General features: G+C 42.1%; 1 protein-coding gene across 3 annotated transcripts in view; it reads left to right on the forward strand.

The window, feature by feature from the left end:
• Positions 1 to 25,345, forward strand: part of DTL (denticleless E3 ubiquitin protein ligase homolog) — a 61,722-nt gene extending 36,377 nt beyond the window's left edge. Inside the window, exons 14-16 of one of the 3 annotated variants that reach the window (XM_053916207.2) lie at positions 2,435 to 3,267; positions 5,399 to 5,509; positions 23,940 to 25,345. In XM_053916207.2, the coding sequence (XP_053772182.1) occupies positions 2,435 to 3,267; positions 5,399 to 5,497 (932 nt within the window). In that variant the 3' untranslated portion in view covers positions 5,498 to 5,509; positions 23,940 to 25,345. Of the gene's footprint in view, positions 1 to 2,434; positions 3,268 to 5,398; positions 7,256 to 23,939 lie in introns of those variants that run through there. The other 2 variants (XM_045188457.3, XM_024551372.3) reach the window with 2 other exon arrangements.
• Positions 25,346 to 26,433: the final 1,088 nt, after the last annotated feature.

Here is a 26,433-nt window from a genome sequence, read left to right on the forward strand (position 1 = left end):
CAAAAAAACAGCTATAGTACATTCTAAACATTACTCCTAGCTGTATAAACAACAGCCCTGCAAACCCTTTTCCTCTGGGAGAGAAGAGCTCTATCCTCAGAGAGGAAGAAAGAGGTTTGTGAATTGTCATCAGAACCTGGAAACATGAGGAAAATTTTGCCTGGCAAAGAAGGGGCGCGGACTCGGCACGAAAGCAGCGTGAATAAAGACAGAAATGTGTCAGTGCACAGCTTGCTCAGGAAGCAGCGAGGAGTCTCCTGTAACAGGGCCCTAAAGCGGCATAGAACGTAGTAAGATTGGAAGGTAGAGTGAGGCCAGTTGGCAAACCCTTATGTAAAAAGAAGCTACAGATTAAATGATTATTTGTAAGCTTTCTATATAATTTCTTGAAGGAACTAACTTTTTGGATACCTTTAGAGCAGTAACCCAGTCTATTCTGTGTCGTCAGATCTCATGCAGTGCTTCGGGGTAATAGGGATTGATGCACTTACATAGATGAAGTGCTGTGTGGCATGTCATATTTGAATCGACTGGTCCCTATGGTGACATACTGTCCAGCTGCTGAAAAGCATAGTGCGTCTAAGCATACTTTCATGAAAAGATATAAAGAGAAAAAGATACACTATTCAGAGAAAAGAGCAAATTGCAGAACGTGTGTGTTTAATAATCCATTGTGTTTTTTTAAGGTATATACCTATACCCTCATGTGTGCTGGGAAACACATAGATAATTGTGGAATGCACATAAGAGTGAAAGAAGAAGGTTGAAAAGAGGGCTTTTTGCTGTTTACCTTATTCCCCTCTGTAATTGAATTTTTTAACATGAACTTGTATTACTTTTATAATCTAACTGCTGTTAAAAATTTAAAAAAGAAAGGGTTTTAATTTGACCCATAGTTTAAGTTCTGTTAACCTTCAAAGTTAACAAAATCTGCTCTTTGACCCCCATGGTCTGTTCCTTCCTCCATTATAACATCCTGAAGGAGAAAGAAATGGCCAACTTGCCCACATCGGATTTCCTGCTGACCTTTGATAAACACTTCAGGTGTCTGCCACTGAAGTAACAGAAACTTACCTACCTGCTTTGCGCCTTACGCAGCCTTTTCTTCTCCCCTAGTCCTGCCTTCAAATCTGCATGTTGTAAGACTCAGACTGTTTTAGGACTTTCTGCCCTAAACATACACGTCAGCCCACTTTAATGGCACAAATGACTGTAGAGCTGTGCAGTGACTGTTGACTTGCACTGAGGAGTGTAGCAAATGAGAAGTTTCTTTCCATTTGAAATAATAACTACAATCAAGCTCTAGAACATGAATGTCAGATCTATCGCCAGGTGCTCCGTGGACAGGCCCCTGGCTCTAGCTCCCCTTCCATATATATTATAACAAAATGCGCTTTTCTAGTATTGATCTCTGTTGAAGGAACGGTATCATTTTGGCCATTTCTAAAACATGGTTTATGGGAGGAGTTTGGGTAATTCAATTGGTAGAATTTCTCTATCTCAAGGCAAGGCTGCTTGAGTAGTGAAAAGCACAGGGTAACTAAATGACTGAACTTAGTAAATCTTTCTTCTAACTAAAAGATTGTATTTTTATTTATGTCAGGCCATTCTAAATTCAGTTGCATATAAATGCAATTAATTATTAAACTGATTTAAATATCAGAGTTATAATTCAAAGACTTTATGGCTAAGAAATAAACAGATGTCTTTTCCTTGTTATTTGAAAACAAACACTACTCAGAAATCTAGAAAGTTCAGAAGGAAGTAAGAAAATATAGTGTTATCTGGTGGGGCCTGAGGGGGGAGAATCATAAAATTTATAAGAATTTGCCTGGAAGACTTGCCATTGCTTATAAACAAGGGGCAAGACACACAGAGAAGAGTTCTACCCACTGTTTAATTTGCTTTACCGAGAGCAAGCATTGAATTTCTGAAATGTTCTTTGGCATACTTTGGCTTGTGGAGAATAGTAGCCGTGTGTAAATTAAAGTGGAAAACCTCATGGGGCCTGATAGCATTAAGAATTTGATGGAATATTTGTAGAGATTAAAAACTGTATTTAACAAATAAGGAAACTGAGGCAGAGGAGCTAAAGGGTTGTGCTCAAGTCACATATTGGGCTCAAGATTACATGCCCAAGTATAGGAAAAACACTAAAATTGGTTCACCTGGATGCTTTTAATCTTTTTTTTTCCCGGAGTTTTCTAGATTTTTACAAGTATAAGTTTTACAGTGGGGCAGCTGGGAGGCTGGCGGTTAGGAAAGGGGAAGGAAAGGCTAAGAGGATGTGGTAAGAATCAAATGATTTATATGATCGATTCACTGGGAAATCAACCCCTGGGTGATTAAATTAGCTATAATTTTCCTTGATGCAGATTCAGGGATTTTCTTTGGCTTTCACTTCTGACTTTTGTGACCCTCTTTTGTTTTATAGGAACAGTGACAAGTGGCCAGAGTACTCCTGCCAAAGCCCCCAGAGTAAAGATCAGTCCATCTAGTTCCTCCCCTTCCTCAGCAGCCTGTGCTCCGAGCTGTGCTGGAGACCTCCCTCTTCCTTCAAATACTCCCACATTCTCTATTAAAACCCCTCCTGCCAAAGCCCGGTCTCCCGTTAGCAGAAGAGGCTCCATCTCCTCTGTCTCTCCCAAGCCACCCTCATCTTTCAAGATGTCCATTAGAAACTGGATGACGCAAACACCTTCTTCATCACCACCCATCACTCCACCTGCTTGTGAGACCAAGATCACATCTCCAAGAAAAGCCCTCATTCCTGTGAGCCTGAAATCATCCCAAGCAGTGGCTTGCTCAGAGTCTAGAAATAGAGTGAAGAGGAGGCTAGACTCAAGTTGTCTGGAGAATGTGAAACAAAAGTGTGTGAAGAGTTGCAGCTGTGTGACTGAGCTTGATGACCCCGTTGAAAAGCTTCATTTGGATCTGTGCTGCCTTACTGGCAACCAGGAAGACCTTGGTAAGGACTCTCTAGGTCCTACCAAATCAAGCAAGATTGAAGGAGCCAGTATGAGTGTCTCCGAGCCTCCTTCTCCTGCCAGTCCTTATGCTTCAGAGGGCTGCGGGTCACTGTCTCTTCCTTTGGGATCTTGTGGAGAAGGGTCTGAATTGGTAGGCAAAGAGAATAGCTCCCCAGAGAACAAAAACTGGTTATTGGCCATGGCAGCCAAACGGAAGGCTGAGAATTCATCACCACGAAGTCCATCGTCTCAGACCCCCAATTCCAGGAGACAGAGCGGAAAGACTTCTCCAGGCCCGGTAAGTCAACAGTGGTGGTAAGATGCATTTCCTAACTTGAACAGGGCAGGTACAGATCCTTTCTTAGAAGTCAGGATGCTTTTAAGTAAATCTGTTTATTTTAGGGTTGCCAGACTTAGCATGTAAAAATACAGGACAGATATTGCATAACTTTTTATACTAAAAAGTTATTTGTTTGAAATTCAAATGTAACTGGGTGTGTTCTGTATTTTTATCTGGCAACCCTATTTACTCCCATTAAAGTCGTCCTGTTAAGGTCCATACCCCTCAGCCCTGTTGTCTGATTCATCAAAGCCTCCTTGTCCTCCAGGATATCAGTTCAAAGATACCTTCCTCTCCTCTGTTTGACATTTTTCCTTCCCTGCCCCCTTTTTGCTTATTTTCCCCAGCCTCAAGCCCTTGGCAACACCTTTTTATAGACTTCTTCCCTTTTTACATACAAATTGCCAACATCCATAAATAGATAACTAGTTTGTAATTAGTTTATGATTACTTGAAGTAAAGCAAAACTGCAAAGCAATTTAAGTGCAGACTCCTAGATTTTAATGATTATCCCTTATCTCTTATAGTTTCCTTGCTCACATCAATGTTTTGGCAACTCACCATTATCTACACTTTCTTAAACATCAGCTTAGTTTTACTTATCCTTTTAGGACTCTTATTTTTCTATACTATTTAAAGTTAGATAATTTCAAAAGGCAGAAACTGGTGGCAGAAATAGTTTATAAACCTGAAGAATCAAGTGACTCGTTATAATGATGGAGGCAGAAGTGGCTGAGAGCATTGGGTGAGCCATGAGCAGCAGCCAAAGGGAATAAAGTTTCTGTTAATCAGTTTGTCAGTTAAGGGGAGGGGGGTTAAGGAAATTGCTGTGTAGTCCATAGTAGCTCGTTCTCTGTGTCACTGGGAAAGTGGTAGAATGACTAAAATGCAGTTTGTGACCAGCAACATCTGCCCTTTTAAAAGGTAGAAGCTGGATAACCTTAGGCCAGTTCTGTCACCCACCTGCTATCACGACGCCTATCCCATAATTTTAGTAATAAACTAGAAATATTTTAAGATTACTTTGAACACAAACTTTAGCTAAGACCTTGCTACAGAACATTTTAAAAGAGAGTGTGCTGGTTCAAGATACTTGCAGTGTTAAAACCACAAAACGCAACAATTCATGAATCAAGCAGCATCCCATCTAGCAAATAGAAAGGAGTCCTGAGGGGCTGTACAGAATCAACAGCTTTTTGTTGTTGTTGTTATTATTATTGACTTCGGAGAGACAGAAACATCTATTTGTTGTTCCACTTATTTATGCATTCATTGGTTGAATCTTGTATGTGCCCTGACTGGGTATTGAACCCTCAATCTTGACATAGCAGAACAATGCTCTAACCAACTAAAAGATGTGGCCAGGGCCAAACAAAAGGCTTTTAAGGACAGAAAGGAGGAAGGGAAAGGAAAATTGAGAGAATGAATTATTTCAGACAAGGTCCCCTTTCTTTAGGGGAACGCAGGGGGTCTATCGAGCAGATTACCTCACTGGTATTAATCAGGAAATTCCAGACCAGTTAAAGGTTACATTCCTGGGAGAGGCTGAAACTGCAAATGGGTTATATATTACTAGTCTTGGTTTGCTGAGGTGGGGCTTAGCACCTGTGACTCCATTTTGGGCTCGTTTCTTTTTTAACACTGGTTTATTTTTTCAATCTTTGAAGCTAAAGTTTCAAGTTTTTAAAATTTATGTACACAATGATAATGTAGACTTCAGAAGAGGGTAGTTGGTAGCTGCCATTTAAATACCTATCGTTTTAAATTTGAGAGGGTAATTTACTCATTTCTAAGAGGATAGTAGTTTTGACCTCTTTGGTTCCTACTAGGAGGTTTAACTGGTAAATATTTCTGTTCACGTGAAAAGTCCCTGCCTTCTTTCCTTGTGTACTATTAAATTTTTACTCTATTCAGTAAAAATCAACCAAAAGTGACATTGTCATAAGAGTGTTTGAGACTGAAAGCTGGCTGACTAATAATCAAATTTCTAGGCATCCTAACGTAAAATATCTATAGGTTATAACTTGCTAGGTCAACAGCTGGACTTTTGTCTCAGAAAATGTCTGAAATCGGAACTTTCTTCTTCTAGGTCACTATTACTCCCAGCTCCATGAGGAAAATTTGTACGTACTTCCACAGAAAGTCTCAAGATGACTACTGTAGTCCTGAACAGTCAACAGAATTATAGACCTTAATCTGAGTAAGTTAACTGAACTTCGGCCCATTAAAACAATATAAAAATACAACAGAGTGGCTCTATAAGAAAGCCACCATTTTTCATTTTTAGAGACAATCCTTTCAAACATTTTCAATAAGTAGTCTTCACTTTTTTAATTATTCATATTCTCTACTATAATGACATACCAGCATATAGAGGCAAAAAACAAGACTTGTCTCTTGTTACTCTGAGACTTTCTATGCACAGTGTAAAGTACCTGCTGGCCAGAGCAGGAGGCCTATCTGTGAAGGCCCGCTGCTGAAGACCCCTGGATCTGTGCTGCCTCCAGCAAATATACTTGCATTTAAAATATATAATCTTTCCACTCTACTTCTTTTGTTTGTTTTTTTTAGTATGTGTAAAGATGTGATGTTCAGATAAGTACATTTATGTTGATTTAGTGTGTGATTCAATGATAACAGTCCCTTTAGTTAAAATCATTTTTATTTTAAAGACACTCAACTCTTTGGAAAAAGTAGAACAACACTAGAACCCTTGTTTGTCTTTTTTTCCCTAAATATATCTCCCACATGAGATTTAAGTTCCCCATATTTTTGCTAAGCAATCGGCCATGTTACCAATTCAACATCATGCTCTACAAGAGGTTGTGATTTTTGCCATTTACAAGAGGAGATGTTTATAAACTCAGTAATCATACACCAAAGCTCCAGTTTGAATTCAGTCCTCACTTCTCTGGGTGCTGCAACCTTAAAAAAAAAAAGTCATCAGATTTTAAGAAAAATTGTTGATACTTTATTAAAGAAGATTGTTCTGAGCTGAAAATCCAGAATCTCAAAAATCTTGGCTTTAACTTGCTTTTATGGATTCTCTTTATATACATTAAAAGCAACTGCTTTCTAGTATAGCACTGAGTCAAAAAATCTTGGGATTTTTTATGCATTTTTAATATAGAGTATATAGACTAAGTTATAATGTGCAAAATATCTTAACATCCCTTCCCTTAATCAACAGTTATGTATTGATCATCTTGAGATGAACTGTTGTTTTATATTCCCCCCCCTTGTAACCTTATAGCTTCATATACTTTCTGTGAGCTATGTTCGTAGGAGGGAGTGCCCTTGCAATCGTGAAATTTGATTCATTTTATCTATATATTTGAGGGCTGTGTAGACTTTCTTCATATTTTTGTGATACTTTTCAAATCTGTTCTTAATGACAACTCTTTAATTCCTTTGATTCTTATAAGTTTAAGTTTGTAACAAGCAGAGCTGCCAAGGTCAGTTAAGCAGGGTTCTCCTGGTTTTATCCAAGGAGAAGAATAAAGGGAAGCCATAAAATTACTATTTCAAAACAAAGCACACTAGTGTTAACTGAATATTTAGGAAGTCTACATATATTTGTTTTTGAATTTTGATTGTTAGACGGGGGGAAGGTGTTATTTATGATGAATCCTTGGCAATAATGCTATCTATCTTTCTCTTGATTTGAAAGCCAGTAGGGAAAGTAATCCTTGAAAAAGAAAAGGATACCTAAAGTTGATGATTTTGTTCTTTGTATTCCTGCACATCTTCTGACAGCTCTGCTGAGTGAAGTTGGGGTAAATGTGGCTGTCAGAAGTTGCTGAGAATCTGCTGGGTATAACATGTCTCACTTGGAAACTAGTACTTCAGATGGGTGCCAAAGGTCAAATGTAATGAGGTAATTATCCCTGTTGTGTGTCAGTGTCAGACTCTGAGCTGATCCTGAATAATAAAGCTTTTTCCCTTATCTGATGTCCTTTTTTGAGCTTTTTGCATTAACCTAGAAGCAGTCTACACAAAAGAACTGTAGTAGTAACCAAGAATCTCTTCTACTCGTTCATTGAATAACATTTGTTTATTCCCAAGGATGTGATCTAGTTCAAGCTGAAAGAGGCTTTAATAAAATACATCTTGCTGGGTTAGACCTTGAGCACTTCGGGTGGCTTGGATTACTTGATGAAGGAGGGTGGAGTGATGTAGGTCTTTTTCTAAACAAGTATTTCCAGCCCAAGCTTTTCCATGTGAGTGCCCTCCAAGCGCTGTTGCTGCAATGCTGTGTTAGTTTCCTTTTGGCTGTTTCAACACAGGCCCTTAATTTAATTTTTTGAGGGTTCACTAATTAATCCTTTAAAACATCTCTTTTAATCTTGGCTGCACATTTAACTGATGATAATCAAGACCATGTGTAGCTAACCCTATTGGAATGGCAGAGGATGGGTTCAGCTCACCATCCCCATCCTCAGCCCTAATAACTTAAATCTTCACTAAGATTTTGGGACATCCTGTATAGGAGGCATTTTTTAAAAACCTCCATTGTATAATATGGATGCCTAGAGATAACTCTTTAAGAGAGAGAGCGAGAGTGTGTGTGTTGACATTAGCTTATAGCCATGATCTCGTATTATATAGGTCGCACATCAATCAGTTCAACATTTGCTTTTTGGGAGCCTATCATAGCAAACCCACTGCTGCTTTTAGGTGTGTTTTTCCTATTTTCATAGTCCCAAGATGGTCTGGACATCTTTTCACACCGCTCTTAAAGTCAACACCACGTAGTCTTATAGTCAGTTCCACAAGTAGGTAGTGTGGGCAACATTTTACGGATGTGTGAAAAGAGAGACTGAGTGAGAGTGTCATACAGTCGACCCTCTGTGTCCGTGGGTTCTGCACCTACTGGTTCACCCAGTCTCTGGTCAAAAGCGTTATGTTGTTGGGGGTGTGTACTATGTAGTTAGGCCTACTATCGTGGCATCTATACTCAACACATACAGACTTCTTCCTCCTCGTTATTCCCTAAATAACACAGTATAACAATTATTCTGTAGCATTCCATTGTATTAGGTGTCATAGGTGATTTAGAGATGACTTAAAGTATACGGGAGGATGTAAATTGGCTATATACAAGTACTACTACGTTTTATGTAAGGGGCTTGAGCATCCACAGATTTTGGTGTCTGGGCAGGAGGGGGCAGGTCCTGGAACCAGTGACACTGGAATACCAAGGGATGACTGTCCTAAAGAAACTGAGTTATTGTCCTCTTTATGGCAATTAAGCACAAGCAGTTTCTGCTTCAAATTTTTATAAAGGGCTGCGTGGAGGCCCAGCTGAGCTCTTGCTTGTCACATCCCACTGCTTCTCACACAGGTCTTCATAGGAGGTTCTTTGCCTGGCTAGATTTGGGTCATGCCAGATCGTGGATTAACCCCATTACTCCTTGAATTCTGGGGAATTATGGGAAAACCTGCACTATTCATTGGGTCCTTAGATATTGGCGGGAAATTACAGGCAAGCCAAACAACACTTTGTTGAACATAAGGTGAGTCTAATGCTTCATTAGATCTGATGCCAGTAATATAAGCCCAGATTGTCATAAGGGACCCATTTTGTTGTCGGAAGTGGTAGAAAATCTTATTTTATTTCTGCTAAAAAGTGTAGGGGTTGTTAAAGAATGATGTAAGATAAAGTCAGCCTTTAAAAAAAAAACACAAGTATATTAAGCAGCTGGTTCAGAACAATATGCTAAAGCAAATACATGCAGCACAGATGAGGGTATTTTACTGTCAAAGAATTGGCTTGTCCATCTTAAAAGCGCATCCCTCCCATTTCTCTGCTAAGCCAGGAAAGAGGATTTCAAGGATATGTAGCCAGGTTCTTTATTTTGAATTTTAAAGATTTAATATTTCACTTACACCCCATTTCTCTTTAATTTCCTTAACTTGCCACATGCTCCTTCCTGTTTTGACATTCTAAATAATTTATATTCAAGCCATTTTGTGAAGTATGAATATCACATTTCAAAATGCCTTTGATTAGAAGGTGTTCAATTCAGACAACACTGTTTATTCATCACCTGGGTGCCAAGCCCTGTGTGAGACACCTAGCCTGCAGAGTTCCTCCCTTTCCACTTGTCAAAGGCTTCACTTTATCTAGGGCACTTCGATAGGCTGCAGTCAGCACTCGAGAGAAACAGCCAAGGATCAGACTTTCAAGTCTTTTGAGGGAAGTTGTTTGTGAACAGCCATTATGTAGAAGTGCTGTCTAGACGCAGGCTCTCCCTGCAGAACTTTGTTCAACTGCTGTTTAGAGCACCTTTAACTTTCCAAAGTAAAATACTTTTCTCGTGCATGTTTTGTTATATTCTTTACAACATTATAAATAATAGTTAAAAATATATCATTTGTAAAGCCAAGCTACCTAGCTTTGAATCCAGGCCCTCGCTATATGGTTTGAGCAAGTTCCTTAACCTCTGTGAATCTGTTCCCTTGTCTGTAACATGGGATCGGGTGGTCATTGCATGTATAGCTCCTAGGGCAGTGCCTGGTATACGATAGCCAACATTTATAAACAATTACTGTCAGAATTATTCTCTCAAGGTAGGGAAGGCAGGGGTTATTTGATAAATGGACGTAAAAGTTTTAAGTAACTTTCCAGTTTTCCTAACTCCTTTCTGTCCCCTTTCTGCTAGAGCTGTGATCCTCAAAGCTACATTGCCTGGGCCTCCCAGTCCTAGCACTTTTCAAAAGGAGCAAGAAGGCCTTTGGGGGGAAATCGCCAGTTCCTCAGGTGTTTGAAATTCATGACTCTTTCCTACGAAGTACACGTGAAAATTATAGAAGTTATTTCATATATGGCCCCAGCCACTGTTTAGAGAGGCTGTAATTTGCAAATCTGTATTCTGGACTCTTTTTTTTTTAGTGCTCTGACCAGGAATCAAACCCCTAATCTTTTGGTGCACAGGAGGGCACTTCACCCAACGGCCACACGGGCCAGGGCTGTACCCTGGCCTCTTAAGCAAGCCAAAGTTTTGGCTCTCACAAAGCCCATCCTCCCACTTCCTGACTGCAGCCCCCAGCTCTGCCACGCTGTCTAAGATGTGTTCACCTTTAGGAAGGAAGCTGCAGCTGGCAGGCCTTTAGAGCCAATATTTGATCACTTGTTAGGCTTTTGTGTTCCCTGGCTAATAATCTCTGGGCAAATAAAGTCAAAGGGGTGCTTAATCAGTAACTGATTTTGTAGGATATAAGAGTCAAATGTTTGGTTGAGGAGTATTAGTAAACTCTAGATTCTTTATTCTCACTTAATGAGATTCTTCCCTGGGCTCCTTTTTTTAAAAAAATATTTTATTTATTTTTTTTAGAGAGAGGGGAAGGGAAGGAGAAAGAGAGGGAGAGAAATATCAATGTGTGGCTGCCCCTTGTGTGCCCCCTACTGGGGACCTGGCCTGCAACCCAGGCATATGCCCTGACTGGGAATCGAACAGATGACCCTTTGCTTCACAGTCCGGCGCTCAGTCTGCTGAGCCACACCAGCCAGGGCCCTGGGCTCCTTTTTGATACCAGTAATACTTGTTGCCACTGTCACACCAGTGCCAAAGTACCAGCCATGAAAGTATATGACATTTTGGTGGACAAACCCAGCACTGGGGTTTCAGTTGGCATCCGAGCACCAAATTATGCTGCCACGGTTACTGTTCAAGGTCCCGCTTTCCAGTTTACGGGAACTTACAGAATGCAGCATTCTCTTATTAGGAGCTGGCACCTGCACCTCTGCCAGCAGTCCCACCATGCTGGATCTCCTTCATGGGCTTATGCCAAAGTTATCAATTCAAATGAATAGTTAAGGGTTGATTTTTTCTATTAACGGCCTTACTTTTAAAAGCCACAGTCTAAAAGTAATTATGTAAATAACGAGCCCTTTTCTCTAGCAATGCATTACTGGATAATACATGTTACTGAAACAAACTTTAAATAAACCATCTGGCCTTGCTATATTGACATGAAGTTAGCAAATATTGTCAGAACCCATCATTCAGTAATCATTAAGTATAACTGAAATAATAGTGCTACAGGAACTGAAAAAAAAAATAAAATTCACTAGGTATTATTGCCTCTGTAATGGGTCAGCATTCAGCCCAACAGTTACGTCAAGTTGGAAATGTTGCTTGCTCAGAAGTCTTGTTGGGTTTAGAGAGCTTTACACAGAAGCAAGATCTGAGTCCAAAAACCAGTGTCTTCACAAAGGGGTTGACTAGCAGACAAGTCAAAATGAACATTAATAATTCCAGGGTAGGGGGTAGGAAGAAGGTGGCTATAATAATTAGGGAGTTTTTTAACTCCCTAATTAGGTAATGAGGTGTTGGCCCTGAAGTGTTGCACATGTAATTAAGTATCTGGCTTTGGAAAACTACCTCCTAAGCCCAAGAAATGTAAGCGACAAAAGTCTAGAATTATACACAGAATGCCTGCAGGATAAGGGAAATTAGAATAGGGTTCTCTAATGATTACGAATGGTTTCTCTTCCAGCCAACTCTCCTTTACAGTAAATTGTACAGAGACAGGATGCCACGTAGGACAGCTTGTTAATGTAAGTTATCCTGAGGTGTTCTCTTGCCTGCTTGTTTATAGCATTTCTAATCCCATTCATTTTCTCCTTTTTCATGTCATTTTTGCCAGTTGAATGAAGCCAGGGCTGTGGGTTTGATTCCCAAATGGGGCAATTTTCACTTCAGTGTTCTGTGGCCATAGGCAGCATGTCACGTGCCTACCCTGGCCAGCCACCCCGCAAAGAAGAGTGTTTCGGCTCACTGTAAACCCTCAGTACAGACTCAGTATGCATCCTCACTACATAGCCTGAAGGCATTTTGAATGCCTGTCTTTCCTGCCTGAAGACCAAGTTTATAAACCTCTTTTGATCAAACTTAGAGATTGTTACATGTAATGCACACACTAACCCTGTAAGTGGTATAACTTTTATTCACATTTTGACAGTAAGGAAATTAAAGCACAAGAGAAGTTAAGGACATGTAGCCAACAAATAGCTTATGAATTTGGTCTGACTCAAAAGTCCACAGTAGTAATTCCCATAATGCAATGCCTTGCAGAAAGAAGCCTGGCCCTGGCCCTGTACTAATGAAATATAAGCTTTCCATTTTGTGTGCATTTGAAAGAACTCTCAAAATGTTCTAAATGCATTACCTACTTGAATAACAACAACAAAAATTTACTTCTTGGGAGAGAAACACTCTTAACTACAGGAGGAAGGTGATATACAGATCTAGAATCAGTACTGAAACATGTTACAGGAACACAAGAAGGTTGCCAAACGCAATCGAAAGTTGGAAAAACAGGGACAAAGGCACAGAAGTTAAAATTCTTTAGGAAAAAAGTGGAGAAAGGAGAGAATGAAGATGAAAGCACATGCACCATACAACCCAACAGTTCCTCCTGGTACCTTGGGGCGGCTCACGTGCACTGTGCACATAATATGAGGATGTTCACAGCCTTGTTCATACCAGCCAAGGGCTGGAAACAGACCAAGTGTGCATTCTCAGTAGCACGGGTAAACTGGGGCACTCAGCACTATATAACCGTGAAATGGAAAAGAATGAACTACCTACACAGGACAGTGTGAAGTGTTAGAATGTTGAGCAAAAGAAGCAAGAAACAAAAGAACACATGCAGTATGGTTTTGTTCATATCCAGTGTTAACAAAAACCAGACAATGCTGAACTAATATGGAGGGATACTTTGCCTGTCACACATGGGTAGTGAGAGGCAAAGCGAAGATGATTGTTACAGTAAATCAAGACCGTGCTTCTCTCTGGAGGACAGTGCTTGGGAAGTAACACATGGAGGACTGACTAGATTATGGCAGAGTTCTGGCTTGTCAGGTTGTGATGATATGGGTGCCTGCTCTATAATGTCCTGTGTTTATGTTTTATGCACTTTTCTGTATATGTCTCATGATGCACAGTGTCTTAAAGGGTTTTTTTTTTTTTTAAGGAAAGAAGATTAGATTGTTCTCTGGAGAAGATACACAGAGGTAGGGGTGAGGGAGTCCTAGGTAGACTGGATCATATAACTTGTTCAAAGTGACAACCACTGAATGAGTGACTGAGCAGAGGACAAGCACAGTTAGATTTTTTTTTATCTTAGGTGATTCTGAAAGCAATGTCGAGGGAAGATCGGGAAGAAACCAGACTTCAGGCAGTTGACCCAGTTAGAAGGTAATTGCCATAATCCAGGCTGTACGGGCGTGGAGCAAAGCTGTGGTAGTGCAGATGAGAGGATATTGCCAACATAAGATATACTCCAATGACAAATGAGTGGCTCTTTAGGTGGGTAAACGTGGGAGGAGTCAGTGAATCCCAGGATCCTGGCACTGGCGCCTGGGTAGACGGTATTGCCATTTAGGGAAGAGGGGTTACAGAAATGATAGGGCATGGGAGGAAATTCTTTTCCTGGCAGACACTTAATGAGCAGCCAGGGGAGATGCCCTGTCAGTAATTGACGTATAGTATTGGAACTCTGGAGAGCACTCAGGAGTGGGAAGAATTTTAGGAGTTCTCCGTGTGAAAGGGAAAAAATTAAAGTGGAGTTTAGAAGAGATGGGCCAGGGGAATGGTGGAGCACGGCAGTTCTCCCCACCAGTTTCTGATTCAGCGGGTCTGAGGTGGGGCTTAGAAATCTGCATTTCTAACTAGTTCCCAGAACGAGCTGATGCTGCTGGCCTGGAAATCACACTTTGAGAGCCACTAGTGTGGAGAAAAGCCAGCATTCTGGGGTGGTTAGGGAAAGAAGAGTTTACAGAAGTGACTGAGGAGAAGCCGTTTTAGAAAGGGGACAGTCCAGGGCAGAGATTGAGGGAGTAAAATTGAATAAAGTCAAACAAGATAAAGAATAAATATTGTCAGTTGCATTTGACAATATTGAGCAGGATCTCTGATGGAAGTCAAACTTTCTACAGAGTGTAAGATCATCTTATGATGAGACATAACGTCTCACCCAGGTTTCCTAATCTTGACTCTGCCGCTTACTAATTCTGTGATCTGATGCAATTTACTTAATCTCTCTGAGCTCCAATTTCCTCATTGTCATTGGAGGATTCATTGAGTTAGTATGTGTAAAGTGCCAGGCATGTACTAAGTTTTAACTTTGATAGGTGTCCTGGGGTGACAATTCCTACCTTGAGGAGCAAGTATGGGGAAAACCAGACGTGCATGAGCTTAGTGGAATGGCTCAAACACCACAGAGTGCTTGTAAATTGACAGCATAGCTCAGCAATCTGGGAGCAAAAGCAAAGAAAGCTGACTTAGGGATTACCCAAGATGGGAAGTCAGCAAGGAAGGACCCAGGGAAGAACGAGGTCATGAGCACCCTGGAAACTGGAGGCCGAGGGGTCCAAGCTCCATACGGAGGAAGGAAGAGATTCTTGGAAGGGTGAACAGGTGAGGAAGAAGTTGGTTGTGTTCAGAGTCAAAAGAGAATTTTGGATGACACGGGCTGTTAGGATGCCCTGTCCAAAATTTTGGTCACAATGAGCGACAGGTTGGGCAGAATTTAGAGACGTGTCGTTTTTCGAACTGATGGTGGGGCCAGGGTATCAAAAAGGATGAAAAACAGGTGGCAGGGATGAAGTGGCCAGGAAAGCTAGGAGGCAGGTGTTGAGCCCCTGAGGAAGGTAAGAGTGCTGGAGATCAGTGAATCTAAAAGAGGGGTAGGGCACTAAAGTAAAATGGTGTGCCCAGGAGGGATGGAGGAGCTGGACCTGGAGAATGCCAGCCTGTTCCTGAGAGCCAGGGGAGGGAGAAAAGCTGCCACTCTGGAGAGGGCTGGATAACAGGGCAGGCAAGGCTTTTGTTTAGGATAAGAAGGTGAGAAGAGTGTGGTGAAAAGATGGAAAGGGTAGGGAAGTGTGTTCACCAGTTAGCTGACGCTGTATGGCCCAGGGGGCAGGAGACCTCTTCAAAGGCCTAGGAACAGAGGTAAAGCCTGTCCAGTAATGAGATTACTGCCTGACAGGAAGTGAGAGTGGGAGGCCAGGTCACGTCCCAGCACAGCCCTGCCTGGGCTCACCACCCCAGAGCAGTGCCCTGACAGAGGAAGAGCGGTAGCCTCCCAGGTCAGTGCACTCGGCCTATTTCTGTACATTCAGGCTGCTGAGTAATGGCTCCAAAGGCAGTGCCAGCATCTTACAGGGCGCAAGGGGAAAGTGAGAAGTAGGGCTTGGCACCTTATTTTGGGAGCTGTCGTCAAAGGCCCAGCCCTCTGGTTCCGTGTGCCTGACACTCAGCCACAGCTCTCACCGGGAGCCTAGCTGACTAGTCCTGCAAGATCTGGCGGAGATGCCCAGAGACAGGCCCTGTGAGTAAGAAGAGTTCTGCGGTTTCCCCGAAGACGGAATTCTGAGTACTCACTTCCTGAGGGAGAGTCGCCAGTCAGTCCAATTGGTCAATGCACTAGGCTAGTGCCTCCGCCTCAAAGGCTCTTAGGAGTGAACGCTCTCTCTTTTAAAATTACCGCAAAATGACCACGATATGCAGGATAGGTGCACTGTGCTCCAAACCTGAGGTGCTGAGCTAGGGTATACTTCAAGCTGCTTTCCGAAGATGGGGATGTACCTGCACTCTCCCAGCCAGTCCGCTGAATATCCCCAGCGATGCACACGTGTAACCTCTGGCTGGGCTAGGGCTCGGTCTAATGCAGAAACAGTTGCATGTACACGAAGCTCAAATCTGTGACCCCATGCACCCAGGGCTCTGGCAACTAGAGCTAACTGGCGCCGAGAGCCTTTGGGACAAGGCTTTGGGTTAGTTGCTGCTGAGGAGATAGGTCCGAAGGCTGTGTCCTGGGGACACTTGTGGATCTTCGGCAGTAGGTCTGGTGGCCTTAAACCTTTGATAATCCTTAGATCCATCTAAGGCCCCAAGTCTGGGCTCTGGGTGAATCCCTATTAATACCTCAACTTCCTATATACCTCCCCCTTTTCATAAAAAGTGAAACCTGTTAATCTCCTGGGATTACCTCTTAGAAATTCCAGTTCTCTCTTCTTACTGTAAATACCCTATGAAATAAAGGAGCTGGGGTCCAACCAGGTTGAGTGGTTTGCACTGAAATGTCTGAGAACCTTGCAGCACGGCAGGTCGTGAGAGCCCGGTGGGGTCTCCGTGTCTTCCAGTTGGCCCAGCTTCCACCTGTTTGCCTCTGACCCTGGCTAAGAACCAAATCATTGATGGCTTCAGGGCTCTTTTCCATCCCTGCCACTTGTCTCTTTGTGACAGTCTTGGGTATCATTACATCAGGTAGAGATTCTCATTACACTGGGGAACGTTCCTTCCACACACCTCTGTGGGAACCGCACCTGGGTGGGATTCTACACCGCTCAGAGATCCCTGTCCTGCTGTCAGGCCTCTGTTGTGGTTCTGTCAGGAGGGTCTCGGACTCAACCATAGTTGGAACGACTAGCTCATGCACAGAAATGCTCAGACCTTTGTTCTGAACTCCATTAGATCTCCATGGTCATAACCAGGACTTACTCACTTGTCCTCTAAAGAGCTTCAAGGATTTCTTAACCATTTGGACATTATCCACATTATTCAGAATCTTTGAAATCTAGGGACACACACCTCAGAAAAATTCACAAAATACTTACACACAAAATGCTGCTTATAAGAGGATGGGATGAGGGTGCAAGTTTGTAGACCCTAGGAAGCCTGTTACAGACATTGGGGGCTCCTCAGATCTGTGTTTAGGGATGCTGACTCAAGCTACTCCAGGGCAGTTTGGCTCCGGCACAGTGCTGATGGAAGAAGGTTCCTGGGTTTGGTCCCTCTGGTGGAATGGGCTTTGCTCATAGGAGCTCTTATCTGAGATTAATCTCAAAAGTTCAGACCTGGAAAGAAGTTTAGCATGTATTCCATTCATCCTCCTCTTTTTATAGATTAAAAAAGTGTAGTGGGGAGACAGAGAAAACTAGTCTTTTACTTGAGGTCACATGGCTCATTAGTGGCAGAGCCTGGACTAGAGCCCAAGTCACGCCACACAAATACCAAGTGAATGGTCTTTTAATGGTGTATCGGGAATATTACTTTATACGTGGAAGAAAGCACATGATTATAGTCTCCCCATTTTTTAAAAACATGAACCAAGATAGGCAGCCAACATTTACTTAGTGTCTATCATACATCTGTTCATTTATTAAGTTATCAAAAAATGGCATCTAGAATTTTGAAACATCATTTCAAAAGAATGCATGCACCCCTATGTTCATAGCAGCGTTATTTACAATAGCCAAGATCTAGAAACACCCTAAGTGCCCATCAGTGGATGAGTGGGTAAAAAAAACTGGTACGCTTACACAATGGAATACTATGCAGCGGTAAAAAAAGAAGGAACTCTTACCTTTGAGACAGCATGGATGGACCTGGAGAGTATTATGGCATAAGCCAGGTGGCGAAGGACAAATACCATATCATCTCACTTACACGTGGAATCTAATGAACAAAATAAAATTAACAAGCAAAATAGAATCAAAGACATAGAAACATGGAACAGACTGACAGCTGTAAGAGGGGAGGGGGAGGTGGGGACTGGTTGGAAGATGAAGGGATTAGCCAAAGAACATATATGCATGACCCATGGACATGGACAACCGTGTGGTGATTGCCTGAGGGAATGGGAGGGGGGGCTTGGTGGAGGAGGACAAAGGGGGGGAAATTGGGACAACTGTAATGGCATAAACAGTAAAGTCTTTTTTTAAAAACCTGTATCTAATGTCCACTATGTGCCAGGCACTGCTGAGAACTGTTTACAATAAGGCTCCAACCTTCCTTAACCTATTAACAAGAACAAACACACACAGTTTGGTGCTAGCACCCCCTTTTATGACACTGTCTATTTTTCTCACCACACACAGATGCAAATTCGGTGCTGTCCACACTCCAGGATTCCATGGGCCACGGCTTCAAGGGTTTTTCATGTCATGAATTGAGTTGGAGGGGACAGTTTGTAGGTGCTATACCATCTAGGCCAGATCAATTCCATACTGTCTGGTGGGCAGTGACTCTGGAACAGAAAAACTAAAAGTTTGATTAATATGAGGACTAAATAACTAAACTCAACAAGAGAGACAATCCCATACTTAAATGCCAGCAGAACTAGCTCTTTTATGTGCCTGGAGCAAACAGCCCTGTGTACCCCACCATCTTGCTCCTCCTCGTCCTCCCTCACTCCCTGACATTCTTTCATTTGCACACAGACCTCCTCTCACCCTGACTTGACTCCACGTGCACCTAGGGCCGTTTTTGGGAGAACAGGCAAGCATTACTACGTTTCAGCCTAGACAACAGTCTCTTCCCAGACAATGGTCTATCCTTGTACTCCTGCCACCGCAGGTCCTACATACACACAGACTTAACTTTCAGTTGGGTGACCTCGCATTAAGCCAGGGTCATATCTGTTCTGGCCAGCTGTCTTGAGCCCTCCATAATCTGGAATCCCATCCCCTCAGCTGGGCTGCTTTGCGGGTTGGGGTAGGAAAGGGATCTATGGAGCACTATGCTAAATACCTTACATGGATTATCTCACTAATCTTTTTTATTTGTTTAGGTCATACCTTGTTATTGGTTTCTAATTTAAAACTTTTTCCTTGTTGATAAAAAGAGGAATGTCTTCTCATTAGGAGCATGTTATAATTTAACATACTTTTTCTTTAGTTTTATTGAGGTATAATAAGACATAAAATGTAAGATATTTAAAGTTTACATCATGGTGCTTTCTTTTTTAAGTAGATCCCCCATCTAGTTAATTAATACATCTATCACCTCACATATTTGTCTTTTTTGTGTGTGTGAGAACATTTCAGTTCTAATCTCTTAGCAGATTTCAATTGCACAATAGAGTATTATCAACTATAATCACCATAATTTACGTTAGATCCTCAGATCTCATTCATCGTACAGCTGAAACTTAGTACCTTTTACCAACCTCTTCCTATTAGCCCCTGGAAACCACTTTTCTACTCTGTTTCTATGAGTTTGACCTATTTTAGGCTTGTTTTAGATTCCACATATAAGTAATACCATGCAGTGTTTGTCTTCCCCTGTCTGGCTTATTTCACTTAGCGTAATGCGCCCAAGATTTATTCATGGTGCTGCATAGGGCAGGATTTCCTTCTTTGTCGTGGTTGAATAATAGTCCATTCTATATGTACCACATCTTCTGTATCCACTCATCCATTGACGGACACCTAGGTTGTTTCTACCTCGTAGCTCTTGTGAATAATGCTTCAGCGAACATGGGAGGGCTGATACCTCTTCAACATCCTGTTGTCATTTCTTTCAGATACACACCCATAAGTGAGATTGCTGAATAATGTGGTAGTTGTATTCTTAAGTTTTGGGGGAATCTCATGTTGTTTTCCATAACAACTATATAATTCACATTCCCACCAACAGTGTACAAGGGCCCCTTTTCTCTGCACCCTCACCAACACTTGTTATCACTTATCTTTTTGATGCTAGCATTTCTGCCAGTAACAGGTATGGGGTGATACATCATCCTGATTTTGATTTGCATTTCCCTTATGATTAGTGATGTTGAGCACCTTTTCATGTACCTGTTGGCCATGTCTTCTTCAGAAAAATGTTCACTTCCTCTGCCCATTTTTAAATGCAATTGCTTGTCTTTTTACTAATGAGTGGTATGAGTTCTTTATATATATTTGGGATGTTAACCGTTTATCAGATACTGTGATTTGCAAGTATTTTCTCCCATTTCATAGGTTGATTTTTATTTTGTTGATGATTTCCTTTCCTGTGCAGAAGCTTTTTAGTTTCATGTAGTCCCATTTATTTATTTTTGCCTTTTCTTTTGGTGTCAAATCCAACTTACCCCGCTAATGTTTTCTTCAAGGGTTTTTTTGGTTTCACATCTTACGTTAAGTCTCTAATTCATTTTGAGTTAATTTTGTTATGTGGTATAAGATAGAGGTTTAGTTTCTTTCTTTCTTTCCAGAGGGAGCAAGTACACACAGGAAAAATGGGGTTGGCCTTTCCCTAGTTGGAGTATATATGTTAGGGTGAGAGTGAGGGATGGCTTTTTCCCAAGGCCAGCCTGTTTTCCAAGGCTGCTTGATAGGGTACATTGTTCACACATTGGCAGAGCCATCAGTTCCTCACCCCTGTGTTCACTCTCTCTCTCTTCTGTTCTCTGGTAGAAGCCAAGGCTGAGACCTGTGCCTGACCTGGAACCTGATTCCATCACTCCTTCCATCCTCCTCCATCAGCCCTTCCCTTCCCAAAGCCAACTCTAGCCCAGTGGCCAGGTTAGGAATGTCACACATGCACAAATTATAACTTGGCAGCCCGGTTTCCCCTCCTTGGGTAAAAAGCCCAGAGCTGAGCACTGTAAGTGTCTCCATTCTATTTTGCTTTTTACAGAAGCCAGGAGCCTAAGGAAAGTGAAACCCCATTGCTTCTTTTAAGCAGTGTTGGCCCAGAGTATCGAGTGAGTTGGAGCATTAAAGAAGGCTGTTTTGTCCTCACTAGACGTTCACAGTGACCTTCCTCCGTGGTTCAAGCCCTGTCCCTCCCATGCACTCACAAGCACAGTGTGGATCAAGAAGCAGAACATATAAAAGGACCTTTCTGAGGACTGAAAGGGATTGTTCCTGACAAGCTTGCAGAAACAGCAAACAGCGTATGGAGGGCTGAGCTCTCCGTGGGGAATCTGTCAGGCTAGCAGAGGGCCAGCTCTCCCAGGGACAGGAATTTTGGAAGGTGAACTGCAGGGAAACTCATTTAGCTCGGACAGAGGAACCACCCTCTCCCTATTTCCCTGTAGCTGCTTTCACGGAAGAGCCAGGCAGCTGGCTCATCCGCACCCACCCAGCCCTGCAAGCAAGTAGGAAAAATTTTTATCTTTCCTGTGTGGCTAAACCTCAACCCCAGATGAATCGATCTATCTGCTTATTTCCTGCACCCATACAACCACATGTTACTAAAGGAAGTCTCAGCATCAGGCAGATTGCTTCCACTATAATTCAGGATCACCAGCCCCACGTGGAACCAAGGGGTGGTTGAAGAGTTTACATTCCTCTGGTTAGCGCACACCCGTACCCATCCACACCCATTTCCAACCTTCTCTGCTCTCCCGCTCTCCTGAGACCTCTGATGCTCCCACCTCCTCCTCACTGTCCACATGAGTCATCGTCTTCGAGTTCTTCCTTTATGTTACCAAATGTTTAAACCTACTCACACCTTTACCCATTCTTCTCTTTAATAAATTTTATTTTCCAGTTACAGTTTACAGTCAGTATTATACTAGTTCCAGGTGTATAGCATAGTGGTTAGACATTCATATATTTTACAAAGTGATCCCCTCGGTATTCCCAGTACCCACCTGGCAGCATATGTAGTTTTTTCAACATTATAACTATATTCCCTATACTGTACTTTACATTCCCAGGACTATTTTGTAACTACCAATTTGAACTTCTTAGTCCCTTCACCTTTTTCACCCAGTCCCCCATTCCCCTTCCCTCTGGCAACCTCAGTTTGTTCTCCATATCTATGAGTTTATATCAGTTTTGTTTGTTTTGCTCTTTAGATTTCACACGTGTGGCCTTCTTCCACATGTAAGTGAAATTATATGGTATTTGTCTTCCTCTGACTGATTTATTTCCGTTAGAATAATACCCTATAGGTCCATCCATACTGTGGCAAATGGTAAGATTCCATTCTTTTTTTGTGGCAGAGTAATACTCCATTGTATGTATGTACCATACCTCCTTTATCCACTTGTCATCCTTTCTTCTTGCTTTCTGTCACAAATGAAGAGTTTTCCTTCTTACTAACTCACCAAGAGCAATTCCATCACTTGTGTTTTTATATACCATCCTGCCCCAGCCTTTCATGAACCTTATCTGTAATTCACCCAGTCTTCTCACGTATCCAGTCTCTCCCTCTCTACTGGATCCATCTTACAGTTATTTAAATAAATTCATACCTCTCTCAATTAAAAAAAAAATCCCTGAACATACACCCTCTGTCTCTCTTTGCCTACACAGTCTAACTTGCTCACCTCCCATTTATCCTTCAGCCTATTCCAGGCGGCTCTCGCTCTTATTGCTCTACTGAAACAGCTCTTGCCATGGTCATCAGTAATATCCATGGTTAGTACAGCGGTCATCTCCCAGTCTTCATACTGCCTCTTCAGCATTTGAGTCTGTTAAATGGTTAGATGGCCATACCCTCTTAAAAAAAAAAATCTCCCCTTGTTTTCTGTGACTCAGCATGCTTCCTGTGTAATTTCTATATCTTTGACACTCTTCCTCAGTCTCCTTTGCAGGCTCATCCTTCTCCACCTAGCCATCAGTTGTTAGAATTCAAGATACAGAATTCTCTTTAAGTCTGCTCCTTTTAAAGTACTTTAAACACTGTCCATTGTCCTGCCTTGCTAAAATGTTTAAATCAGCAACATATTATAAACAACTTCACATATCTTCAAAATTATTTTAATAAGTGCATATTAGGGGTGTACCATAACTTATTTTCTCAATCTCCTATTGTTGGTCATGTCATTTCTAATATTTTTACTTTTATAAGTAGTACTATGTTAAACATCCTTATGTAATCCTTTTCACGTGTGACTAGATGTATGGTGCTGATATTAATTACTACTATCCAGTTACTAGTAAATTGCTATGGGGAAATTGGGCATATCGGGGAAATATACACTTAGTGTTCTGAGGTCAATAGCACAGAAGACAACAACCAAGGTTGCCCACACAGCAGTACTGTGTAGGACTGAATCTTAGGCAGAAGAAACTGGCTTGTTCTAGAATGACAGATGACGGGGGGCTGTGGCCCAGGCACTGCTCACTCTGGAAGTCATGGGCCACTGCCTTATTCCGCCCCCCCCATACTTGGGCAGAAGAGTAGTCCTGAGGGTGCCCGATGGATCACAGATTGACTCCAGAGGACTGTGAGGACATGGATCGGCTAGAACAGTTTCCAAGGCCTGAGAGTAGTCCTGGAACTGACCTGTCAGGGCTGGACTGGGATGGCCAGAGGACAAAACAGGTCAGCAGAAGTCCGTGCCAGAAAAGGGGCAAGAGTAGGCTGATTGAACAGACAGGACGGGGCACAGCCATGGGAGCAAAAGAACTGTAGAGATGGGAGAGAGGGAGAGTTGGCACAGAGAGCTCAAGGGCTCCTCTTCCTCTCCCCGAGCATCTACTGTTGGAGAGCCCCAGGGTCCGTGCTTGGACTTCTCTTTTCTAGCAAAACTCGCTTCCTTCGTGGTCTCATTCAGACTCCTGGCTTTGACGACCATCTGTACAGAGACCACTCTCAATTGTATGTTTCTAGCTTCACCTCCAGCTTGAACACCTGACTCGTATATTTAACTGAAAAGTTGATATCCTTGCCCAGATGTCTAACAGGCATCTCAAGTTTAACATTTTAAAAACTAAAGCCCCAATTTTATCTCCCCCCTACCCTTGCCCCCAATTCTGATCTAACCGCAGGTAAAGCCGTCCTTCTAGTTCCAGGCCAAAAACTCGAAGTCATCCTTGACACCTCTTTTTTACTCACAACCTACCTCCAACTCATAACCAAATCCTGTTGGCTTTATCTTCAAAATATATTCAGGTTATGCTTCCACCCATGAAAAACAGGACTTACTCTTACCATACACAATGGAAAAACTGGATTGAAGATATTAAACAACTATTTCCAGACGTTGGATGAGAAGCAGTACAGGACTGTGATCCCTAAGGGAAGGGAAGCAAATGAGGTGAGTCCTCAGTTTCAGAAGCGATTTTCAGATTGCTCAGCCCCCAGTATGTCACTGTTGCAATTTTATAGATTGTTTGGGAAATACCCTGGCAGAGCCCAGTGGTCTTGCTGAGTTGAAGAAACAGAGATTACAGTTCGGGGAAGCTGAGTTGGCTAGAATTCACTAGGTAAATGCAAAAGGGAGGGAGCTACACAGAGGAAGAGTTTCGTGTAAGAAGTTGAGTCTTTGGCTGAATAGTCTGCATGCACAGGGTGACACCTCACAAGGTCAAGCTAAAGAACAACTGCTGAGGAAAGAGCAGTTACTGGGGAGCTGTAAGCTGAGAAATTCCTAGAGCTCGTGCAGGGCTGGGAATCATTCAAGTTTCCACCAGGCAGAGTAGAGAAACCTTGTTGTGGCAGGTTGTATTTTCCAAAGGTGACTCAGTTACTCCCACATACTCTTTTGCAATGTGACCTTGCCATTCCCACATCAGGGGGGAGAGTCTCATTCCTTCTCCTTTAATCTAGGAAGGCTTGTGACTGCTTCTACCAATTGAATACAGTAGTGTTGTGTGTTGACTTTGAGGCTAGGTTGCAAAGGCTCTGTAGCTTCCAGACACCCATGTCGTCTACACCGCCTCTCTCTCAGCTCACACTTGTGGCCATATGGGCCTTATGATCAGCTAATAGAGGAGGACAAAGCCAGGCTTGCTTCATGGGTTGGTCAAGCCACAAATGGACTGGTGCTGCATTATAGCCCATCCAGGAGTGGCGGGAAAAAGTGGGCAAGGCCAAATCTTCACAGTAGACAGAGCTTTCATGCATCTATCATTCTCTTGTGGGCCAAGAGAAATAAGCTAAGGTAAGGAATACAGAAGGACTCATAGGTTGTGGTGAATTGGTCAAGGGCCTGGGAAGGAGAAAGATTAGAAGATAAAGGACAAGGAGGCCCAGAAGAGAGGCATGTGGCTAGACCCGCATGTGGGTATGGAGATCTTTTCTACCACACATCAATGACCACCAGAAAGCAGCTTCCACTAAACACCCAAGTAGACAGAATGAGTCAGCCAGTTGGTGTCAGATAGCTTCTGTCTTTGGCCACCTTAGTATAAACTCCCAATCACAGAGGCTAGTCCAGCTACTGCCGCCACAGATGACCAACCTGGCAGGAACTTCATACTCCGCCCCATGTAGTACCACTCTTCAAGGACATGAGCCAGCTACTTGTGGCTAGTTGATTACCCTGGGCCTTTTCCACCCTGGAAGAGGGAATGGTTTGTCTTGACTAGAATTAAAAAACATTTTATTAATTCAAAATGGATAATGGACTTACATGTAAAATACAAAGCTGTAAAACTTTGAGAAAACAAAACTGGAGAAAATCTTCAGAATCTAGGGATAGGCAAAGGGTTCTTTGACTTCACATCAAAAGCATGAGCCATATAAGGAAAAATTGATAAATTGGACCTTATCAAAATTAAAAACTTTCATTCTGTGGAAGACCCTGTGAAGAGGATGAAAAGACAAACTACAATTAGGAGAAAATACTTGCAAGGTACATATCTGGCAAAGGACTAGTATCTCAAATATATAAAGAACTCAATACTCAACAGGAAAAAAAATCCAAATAGAAAATGGGTAAAGGATATGAGCAGACATTTCACTGAAGAAGATACACAGGTGGCAAATAAGTACATGGAACGGTGTTTAATATCATTACTCCTTAGAGAAATACAAACTAAAGCCATAATGAGATATCACTACACACTTAAAATGAAAAATAGTGATAACACCCAATGCTGATGAGGATGTAGAAAAACTGGATTACTCACACATTGCTGATGGAATGTAAATTGATACAGCTGCACTGGAAAACAGTTTGGCAGTTCTTTACAAAACTGAACATAAAATTACCATATGACCCAGCAGTTGTACTCTCGGGCATTTATCCCAGAGAAATTAAGACTTATGTTCACACAGAAACCTGTGCCTAGAGATGGTTATAGAAGCTTCATTCACTACCGCCAAAAAACTGGAAGCAGATGTCCTTTAGTAGTTGAATAGTTTAACAAACTGTGGTACATTCATACCATGGAATACTCAGCAATAAAAAGGATGAACTATTGATGAACACAACTTGGATGAGTCTTCAGGGAATTATACTGAGTGAAAAAAGCCAATTCCAAAGGTTATGTGCTTCGTGGTTCCATTTATGAAACATCTTTGAAATGAAAAACTTCTAGAATGGAGAACAGATCAATGGTTGTCATGGGTCAGGAATGAGCAAAGGCAGGGAGAGTCATAAAAGGCCAACACAGGGGTCCTAGTGGGGAGGGATCGATGCTGTGTCTTGACTGTGGTGGTG

This window comes from Desmodus rotundus, chromosome 12 (assembly GCF_022682495.2).
Source record: "Desmodus rotundus isolate HL8 chromosome 12, HLdesRot8A.1, whole genome shotgun sequence".
Taxonomy (NCBI): domain Eukaryota; kingdom Metazoa; phylum Chordata; class Mammalia; order Chiroptera; family Phyllostomidae; genus Desmodus; species Desmodus rotundus.